The sequence below is a fragment of the Chrysoperla carnea genome, chromosome 1, assembly GCF_905475395.1.
Source record: "Chrysoperla carnea chromosome 1, inChrCarn1.1, whole genome shotgun sequence".
Taxonomy (NCBI): Eukaryota; Metazoa; Arthropoda; class Insecta; order Neuroptera; family Chrysopidae; genus Chrysoperla; species Chrysoperla carnea.
This window is the reverse complement of record NC_058337.1, coordinates 159,803-170,254: the sequence shown is the minus strand read 5'-3', so window position 1 is coordinate 170,254 and position 10,452 is coordinate 159,803. Positions and strand designations below refer to the sequence as shown.

The 10,452-nt window shown below is 26.7% G+C and overlaps 1 protein-coding gene across 1 annotated transcript in view; it reads left to right on the top strand.

The window, feature by feature from the left end:
* Positions 1-4,856: 4,856 nt before the first annotated feature.
* Positions 4,857-10,452, top strand: part of LOC123290462 (eyes absent homolog 1-like) — a 69,349-nt gene continuing 63,753 nt past the window's right edge. The window contains exons 1-2 of the mRNA XM_044870665.1: positions 4,857-4,877; positions 7,832-8,100. Coding sequence (XP_044726600.1) covers positions 7,864-8,100 — 237 coding nt within the window. The 5' untranslated portion in view covers positions 4,857-4,877; positions 7,832-7,863. The remainder of the gene's footprint in view (positions 4,878-7,831; positions 8,101-10,452) is intronic.

Sequence of the window (10,452 nt, the reverse complement as noted above, 5' to 3'; positions counted from 1 at the left end):
AATGAACATCGCCCCACAGAATTTAAAAAATTTAAATTTAATTTGGATACTAGTATAATTTTTGGAGATGTCCATAAAAAATCATAATTTTTATTAAAATGGTTAGTTGACGCCGCGCCTGGACTAACAGAACAAACAGTAGGTGGTACTATGATGCTATGCGTACAGACTTACTTTACAGACATTTTGTCTAAAAATATTATTATTTTTATGTTTTAATAATTTGAATTAATTTTATTTTTTATTTAAATCAAGCACGAACAAAACAAAACTAAACTTAATATTTATTTATTTATTTATAATTTTTATTATAGATCAAACTTTTATTAAATGAAAGTTTAATAAAATTTGCATTTAATAAAATGAAATGAAATATATATCAAGGTATACTAAGTTTAGTCCCAAATTTGTAACTATATCTTACAAATATTGATGACACCAACAAAATTTTGGTTAAAGTAGTTCCCCTGTTTGAGCAAGTGCGGTGAATGCTCATTTTGCTTGCGGGAAATGATAGTTCAAAGTCCCTTGATCACAATAAACACAGTTTTGGGGCCTCTTGCGGAGTAAAAGTTTGAATTATTTCACTTTAAAATTGTGAATTTTAACACACAGTATCTTATGGAATTATGGAAGACCTCGAAAATTAATCGATGATTGAGATTCAAAAAAAGTTTTCTTCATAAAAAAATTTATCACAGACTCTTTTAGTACAAAAAAACATTACCTAAGGGCGCATTAAAAAAAAAAATTTGGTTTTTGACGCTTTTTCGATATTTTTAGAGCATTTCTTTACATTTATGTCATACAAATTGCCTAGTTGACTATTGATCGCAGTTGAAGTTTTATTTATATGAATATAGGATTCTGAGTCATTTTTGTACAAATAAATAAAGGACTATACAAGTAACTATATGAATTGATGATTCATGGTAAACAGTGAGTCATACATAAGTACATGATGCATCCCTTATATATATAAATACAAAAGTAATTACATAGGGGTAGATATAGAATGAGCGAACACTTCGAAAAAATTATAAATTTTTCACAAATAAAAAATTAACCAATAACTCTAATCGAAAAAACATTAGAACTCTTCGAAGAATTAACAAAAGTTTTTGATGCTTAGATATTAATTAACGTATCATGGTGAAAATAAATTAAATTTATATTAATTTTAAACACCAATAAAACCCGGAAGAGATATGCTTCGAATGTGTAAATTCCTTGATCGAATTAATTTTGTTAAATCACATTTTGCCACATATTGGGAATTTATTTTATCATAAACTTCCTATGCCGACTGGAAACTTTCCAAAAGTTTGCTTACAACCTTTGAAATTAAAATTTTTGTATTTTAGAACTTTGGAAGTTAATACCATCGTAAATATTAAAGTAAGAGAAATAATTATTGGGGTATAAATGATAATAACTAAATTTTATTTTCTATAACTCTCCTTTTATTATAAAAATTTCAATTTAGCTAAAATAAAATGGGAAATTTTCAAAATAGTGCACAATCATTAACGATGGTGTATCCCATTAATGTACAACAGGCCTGAAAAAGCTAAAAAATGTTAGTATTCTTCTGTTTGTAGTTATCTAGAATAGGCCATCTTGTATTAGTTAATTGAAGCTTTCGTACGGTTGAAAATTGTAAGAGACATCTGTGTAATTCGATTGAAACTGACAGTGAAGATAAGAATCATAATTGATCAGCCATCATGAATTGATGCCTAGTGACAACTATGTTTCATTTTTTACAATAACTTGACTGTGTTGATAAAATAGAAACTAAATATTTCATGCTAGTGACACCTTTGCTTTATTTTTTACAATAACTTGATTTTGTTGATAAAATAGAAATAACAAAACATCACAAGATTCGAACATCACAGTGTTCGAATTACAGAGATCTGTTTGTTCGTTTCGAGAACTAATTTATTTTAGGTTTATGAAATAATTTTTGAATGACAAAAACAAAGGAAAATCTTTCTGTTTTAGATGGAAATTTTCCAATCCGTTACAGGAAAGTTTATTATATCAACATTAGAATCTAGTCCAAGGGAACATGGAACCGGTACATAATGAAATTTACTATTTTAGAAATGAATTTTTCTTTTGATGTCATTGTGAATACTTACTTCTGCTAAATAGTTCTTTCCTATTATATGTCGATACATAATTTCGAATAATTTAAATATTTTCAAATAATTCGAATAATTTTCGAAGAAAAACTTAAGTTATCAAATTTTTTCCTCTTAATTGCAGCCGTTCTGAAAAAGAAGCCGTGTTCAGCGGCCGAGCAGCTGAAAGGACTGACTGCAATTGGCTCTATAGATTCACTATTATTCCTACTTTGCATAAAGTAGACCGCAAATTTCGTAGAATTATTAGTAGCGAGAGGGATGCATTTATTTTATCTTCAAAAAAAAAGGGATTTGTTTATATTTACACAATAATCAGCAAATAAAGTCTGGCATCAAGAAAATAGAAGGGTGCTAACTGCTGGATGACAACGAAATGCATTAAATTGACATCAGTATTCGGTTTCATATTCAAGATCGTTTCCCTAATGTTAAAATGGTTACAACAACACACCGACAAGTGGTGGTGAACATGGCCTTTAAAGTCCACACCACATCCCTAGATTCCTGATTAGTTATATAATCTATGCCACGCACTCTGCGTGAATATTTTGAAAATAGAAGTCAGTGTAATCTCGATGTTGCGATTTTATTGATTCTTTTAATTATTTTTCCCAACTTCAAAAATAAAACCGACTGAGAAGAAGGTTTGGAAGTTGGCACATTCGAAAAGTGCTTCAATATAATTGAATCACTTCAAATACAAATTTTTAACTATCTAACTCGATGTGAAATGTGCTGTGGTGATAAGCAAAGTCTCTGAAACCGTTGGTTGACATAAGCTCAACTAACAAAGTATATCTCCCGAAGAATTAGCCCCTAAACGATTGAACCGATTTTATATATTTAATTTTTGGGACTATATTCTTTATAAAAAATGTAAAAGCAAATAATTTGCAATAATTTAAAACGATACGATGGGAACATTATTCCAACTGGGTGTCCCACTTCACCTCTCTGTTGATTTTTTTAAATTAAAGCTTCAGCATCAGTTTAACTTATAAAATTTGTAATTTCTATTTTCAGAGAGAAAACAACAGCTTGCTATCAGATGGGTATTAAAGAAGTAGCAAGCAGTATCATAGCCAGATAGCTAGCTAGGCTGTGTGTACATTTGTACGTCATAAGGATGAGTAATTTCCGCCTTCATATTTTGAACCAATCAAAACAATTCAAATGAAATAAATTGATTCTAGAATGATAGTCACGCCTTCATGTTGCTGTGTTATGGAGCTATGTGGAGCTATGTGTGAAGCATGGCGCTAGCTTTATTTTAAGATACTTAAATGGAAATGGAAAATCATGAAAATTTTTTAATATTTTTGATAAATAAAAATCAATTTATTGTTTGCATCCATCTCATGAAACGTTCGGGTAGAAAGTTATTGTTTTCATCCTGAAAGTCAAAAATCAATGAAACCATGTAAAAGTCTAGTCAACAAGTTCAAATTGGTGGAATATGGAAATAATGGTCGTAAAAATGCGTGTAACAGCTTGTTGAAATCGCAATGAAGCCTAAAAAATTGTACTTGAAACGTTTTTCAGCACGTTGAAAATTGCGAAGGTATAAAAAATAGAAAAGTTGCATGTTTTTTAAAATTTCTAAGAAAAATTAAAGGAAATATTTAAAAAATTGATTTTATGTAATTTTACAATTGAAAATATTTTTTCTAAACTATAAAATCAAACGCTAGTGACGTCGACACATCGTTTAAGCAACGCCACGGAGAAATGATAAATTAACATGCAGAATGATAAATGGTTTGTTTCTAAGCTAGCATTCACTATATTATAATGTAATTTTCATAGAAACAAGCTTAAAAATATGAATTTAGCGATTGTCTCACAGCCTCGACGGGTGTAAATACGTCACTACCATTTTTTTATTAAAATTAATTTTATTAAATTTAATTTACATTTAAAATAATATTTAATTAATTTTATAAATAGATTCATAAATGGGAGGAAATTTCAGCGTTAAATGAAAATTATAAATAATAGAGATCAACTTTAGTTTTTTATTAGTAAAATTGTTTAATTTGTATAAAGGTGATTATTTTTATTATAGTTCATTATAATTCACCTGTAGATATCATCTAAGATGATGGTGATGATGATAATAAATTGATTGGTAACTGTTAATAAATAATAATATTTAGAATTTGTTGATTTGACTCAAGTTACAGTTTCTGTTCTTGATTGATTGGTGGGACGGTTTAGAATGAAATGGCTGCTGTCTGTGATGGCTGACAGCTTTGTAGCTCATATAGCTCGTACTAACAACACATACTTATCACATCACCTATATGTATAGCATTGTTATGTGACATGGCTCATGGCTCATGGATCATGGTCTAACTGATGGTGTTTTTTTAGTACCTACATAACTTGTAGAGTGGCGACAGCGCCAACTATAAAGTATACATGGGACAAACCACACAAATATTGTAAAACGAATTACATTTCTTATCTTATCATTCATCTATCATTGTTGCCAACTTTATATTCTGCTCTAATTTATTGTGGCTTAATAATTAATTCAGTGATTTGATCGCAGTGTGATACATCTGTTTCAAAAGTGCGAAATTTACATAATTTATCTGTAATTCGATTTTAAAAACAAAACATTTGCTATTTAAATTTTAATTTAAACGCGGTTTTTTTGGTGTTTTTGTGATAAGTTTTTAATAGTTTTTGAATGGAATTAATAATTTTTACATTTTTAAGGTTTGTAATTCTTGATTTTTTTTATTTGGTGGCATATACAGGTTAAAACTTAAAAAATAAATTTTATCGAAAAAAAATTATTCAAGCTAAAAATATTGGGTGTGTAGGTTCACATCTTACGCAGACATTAAACTTTATCAAGGCCATCAAGCTCAATGAAAAGCTCGATATATGGAACTCTTAAGAAAATTGCTTTACAAAATTAGAAAGTTGTGATTGATTCAAAAAGTATAGGTAACAGTTTTAATTGAAAACGTTTTTAGGCAAAAAAGAAGTGAAAAGTTTTTACCCAAAATTAATTTTTGTATGTAAATTTCTGCGAAATCCAGAAACTTTTCAATAAAAATTTTTCCAATACACTCAAGAAAAGTGGTTTATTTTTCTATAAAGATCGTTTTTGTTCAAATTGAATAAACAGACGCAACAAAAAACTAAATTTTTGCTATCAATTACTGTTTAAACTATTCGCTTTACAAAAAAATGTTTCAAGCGAATAATTTAAAGCGTTCATCGAATGTTTGTCAGAAATCGAATTTGATAGCGGTTTAAGATGTGTGTGTTTGAAATTAACAGTTTTCGTTTGAAGCTTTTTCTTCGATTAAATTTATTTGTCGAGTTTCAAGCATATGTCAAGTTAAAAAAGCACCCTGTATTATATATAGCGTGTTTCATAATGACTACAATATTATCTTGATATTAATTATATTTAAAGAGCTTTAAGTGATAAAGTTCAATTTTTTTAAAAACAACTCATAATGTGTGGTATTTTTAAAAGAACAAAAAGATTTTTTCAAATTAAATGATCCGTTTAAGATAAAATTTGCTTGCTTCAAAGATTTTGGTATCTTTTTGTGTTGTGTATATTTTTCAAATATACACAACACAATATTTAAAGGAAATTAACGAAATATTTACACAAAATTTTATTTAAATTTCAAGTAGCTATGTATCTGTTCGAAAAATCATCGAATTTGGACCCGAAATAGATCGTTTGAAAACTTATTCTTTCTAGTTTTAGAATTCATAGCTTTAAAAACCCTTTATTATCCCTTGCCACTTTGAACGGAGGATTGGAAAAATGAGAAATGTTATTTGTAATTATATATAGAGTTTAGAAGATTTAGAAGACCAAAATTTTAAAAATAATTTTACAACAAATTTATTAAGAACACTCGATGCTTATTTATTTCTCTTGAAAATGAGCTATAAAAAATTCTTTTGGACCAACATATTCGCTTTTCAAATAAAATTTAGATTTTAGATTTAAAATCCTGTATCTTTTGAATTAATCGTCGCACTAAATAATCGTACTTACATAACAATAAGTAAACTTTTCAAGAAACTGAAGAGGTATCCAAGGTACAACATTTTACCCTACAACTCTACAATTATTGATTTAATCTTGACAAGTTTATAGATTTTATAATTTTTGTTTTTTTAATATTAATTTTAATTTTATTTTATTATTTTGTGGTTAGATTTGATTGAATTCATTTGATTTTATTTTATAAGTAATAAATATTACTTTTTGATATAAAATTATTGTTTTCACACTGAAAAAGTAAATTTTTATTATTCTTCGAGTTATTGAAATAAATATCACGATACTCGAATAATTTTAAAAAATATTCAAAAGACTTACATTTCGTTAAATATCGATATTGTGATTATAAGCCAATCATCGTCAGTAGCTAAATTTATTCATATAACTTGTTTCTTTATATGTACATAACCAATTTATTTAAGGAACAAAATTTTCACACCAAATTTAATCTAAATTAAATCAAAATCAAACAGCTGTATCTCAACGAAAAATCATCGAATTTGGAATCTCATTTGAAAACTTGCAACAAGGTAGCCACGGGAGCGGAAGCCCTCACTGATCGAACTAGTACATAACAATAAAGTTATTGATGTATATTTATAAAAGTAATAATCACCACCAATAAATAGTTGTTAACTTGTTTTTATCAAGTTAACATTTTATTTTTTAATTTTTTATTATTATTTTATTTTATTATATTTCTATTTTATTATAAATAATTATTCACACGCGTATCAATTTATTTTTACTTTACTTTACATACCTTTATGGTTTTGTTGTTGGTTTTAAACAACTTTGTTTTGAAAAAAAAATTGCAAATAAATAGCTGTTATAAGTATAAATAAATTATATACATCAAAAAATAAATAATTTTATCTAATTTAATAGAGAAGTTACAAGTTTTTTATTTAGTTTACCAAAAAATTGATTGGGAAAAAAATTTGTTCTCTTTAAATAAATTTATCATATAAATTTACAATTATTAAAAATGATTTTTCTAAACAATAAATTTAAAAGGCAGTGACGTCAACACTTCGCTTTCGTTACGCCATCGCACGAATAAATGATAAAATAATATGAACAATGATAAATGGTTTGTTTCTTAACTGGCTTTTATTATATTATAACGCATATTTCCGTAGAAACCGATTTACGGACAGAATTGATTTATTTTTAAAGTTAATTGATATGTGTTAATTTTAAAATGGTGTATTCTTTGCTCATTCAATCAAATGAAAAACTATTCATCTTGTAAACCGTTAGAGATGAAACGGAAGTTTAAATGTAAAAGTTATTCGTTATAAAAAAATTAACTACTTTGGTTTGAACTTCCTGAGGACCCAAATTACGATAAAACATTCGATTTTTCTTCACAACTATAAAAGATAGCGAGTTGAAAGATAGTGAGTTTTGTAAAACATTTTAAATCCGTTTTGTATTGGATAAAGCGTACAAAAAAGTCATGTAATTTTAGTGAATTTCCTCTTAAGAAAATAATGCTATTGCTTTTGTATTTATGATAAAGATGTTAGAAATAGCTATCGTTAAAATTGAGTTAATATGAACTTTGTAATATTTTGAATATAAATTAAATTAAATTAAAATTAATTTTGATGTTATTTTGTTTTAGTTGTTGCTGTTATCGCTGTGGTTTGGAATGTAATGTTACCTATGCCAATAGCAGTCATACCTATGCATCCCATTCTGGGTTCAGATATGCTTCATTATAATACAAGTGCTGTTGTATGTGAACCATCATCTTATTATCATCAATCTACTACTGCATCCTATAATAATAATAATAATAATAATAATACATCTAGTGGATCTGGATCTAAAACTGGATCAACATCCAATAATAATAATAATACCACAACAAGTTCTACGTCATTCTATGAGGTAAGTCTTGCAAGTTGCATTTTTATAATTGTACTTATTTATTTATTTATTAAAAATTTATTTGATTGATTTTTTTAAATCAATTTTATCAAAGTTTTTGTCAAAACTTCATAGCCCTGGAAACTTTTTAATTATGCGTTAATATTAGTAAATATTGATTGATTGAGTTGTAAATCAAGTGTACCTATCTTTGTTTTAAAATACTATTTTTTAACATATTTATAAATCTATTTATACTTTAATTAGACTAATTTTAAATATTAATAATAATTTTATTTATAGCCATGCTTTTAACTAATTAATATTAAAAATGATACAAAATAATAATTAAGTGTTTAATTTATGTTTCTTTAATTTATCATTATCATGTGTTTTATGTTCACACAATCATTATCTATCATATATCGTATTATATATAACTACAGGGTGAACCAGAGATAAATATATAGATTACATCCTACATGTATTATCATAGTACCTATACTTGTATATCTATAGCAAAAATGTTTTATACAAAAGTTGAGTTTAATTCGAATGTGTGTCTATTTAAACCAAGCTTTTCTTCGATAAAACTTATTATTAAAGTTTCAAAAGTATATCAAGTTAAAAATAAATCACCCTGTAGGTACACTGTAAGTGTACAGGATGCTTTGACATATGAAAATATGTTTATCGAATACTTCAGTTAAAAAATTTTGTGTTTATAGGTACACATTAAACTTGACCAAGGTTTTTAAGCTTAATGAAAAACTCACTCCATTCTATCTAATTGGTAATTGATAGATGAACACTTTTAGAAAGTTGTTTTCTTTAATTAGAAAGTTGTTTGCTATTCATGAGATAGAAAAGTAACATTTTTTGTTCGAAACTTTTTCCCCAAACCGTACAGTTTAGGTAATAACGGACTGAAAAATTGTATCCAAAATTAATTTTTCGTAATCGCCCAAAAAGTTAGATTCTTGTTATAATTACAGTCTATTCTCTTTACAAAAAAACTGTTTGCGTATTTATAAAGGACAACTTTTCAATTTAAAGCCTTTATCTAATGCTTGTGATTTAAAATTAAAGTGAAATATTAATTGCACCTGATAACTTACATTGAATTTGATACCAGTATAAGATGTGTCCTTTTAAAAGTAACATTTATCGTTTGAAGCATTTTAAAAGTTAAAAACAAAGCATCCTGTAGGTTAGTAGTTCTGTTCGTAGGTATATTTGTTATTAAAAATATTATTTCTCCCTATATTCGTATATTTTTTTAAAATAAATATATTTTTTTGTAATTTAATATGTTTTTAAAAGTATTTATAAAATTGTAAACATCATAATTTTTATTTGATTCCATTCTGTTAGTTTTTTTATTTTTATTTTTTTATTCTTCTTTCTTTTTTATTCTTTTATGTGCGTTTCAATCACTTTTAGTTTATTATTATTATTATTATTTTTTTTTTGGTGACAAATGAATGCGTACCGTATTGTAACGCATTACACACTATCTATAGTACTTCCATGTCATGTGTCTATCTTTCTCCCCCTTGTACGTTTATTCACGTCTGCGTCGTCTACTTCTGTTCATGTTTTGCATTCTTCAGGTTTCAATTTCAGGAAATCCTATCCGATAGTGAAACATTAAAAAACATTTACTATTTAATTTTAAGTTCTTTATTTTTTTTTTTTACTTTTTATTTATAATTATTATTATTTTATTTTTATTATTAAAACGTTAGATACTCAAGAACCCCTCATTCTAAAAAAAATACACTTACTTTGTATAGCTGCGTTAATTCTGAATACATAATTATTGTTTTCATCCAGAAAAAAGTGAAATTTAAAAAACCTCCGAGAAATTTTTCTGCTACATAACCCTAAACTCGCACTGAAACATAACTAAGAATAATCCCCATTAAATTACCTTTCAATCGAAACAAAAAAATTCAAAATCGGTTCATTCGTTTAGGTGTTACGATGCCACAGACAGACACCCAGACAGACATAGAGCAGTCAAACTAAAAATACGTGTGATAACTTGTTGGATACGGAATGATATCTAGAAAAATTTAAAATAGATTCTTAAAAAAGAGAAAATTTCCAATGAAAAACTTTCACTACATCAGGAAGTCTATCTCCATTATCTGTCATTTTAATTTAATACTGAAAATAGGTCTTTTTGCGTTATTTTTAGATTGCTGTAATATCGTCAAAAATTAAAACCACCGAAATTAGCGGAGTTACAAATTTTTAAACACAATAGCTTTTGAAGTGGATGGTTAAACTGCTATAGTTATGAATAACTACTCTACTAATTTACTTGATGACAGAAAGCTATTGATGTAACTTTTAAAAGTTAAATTC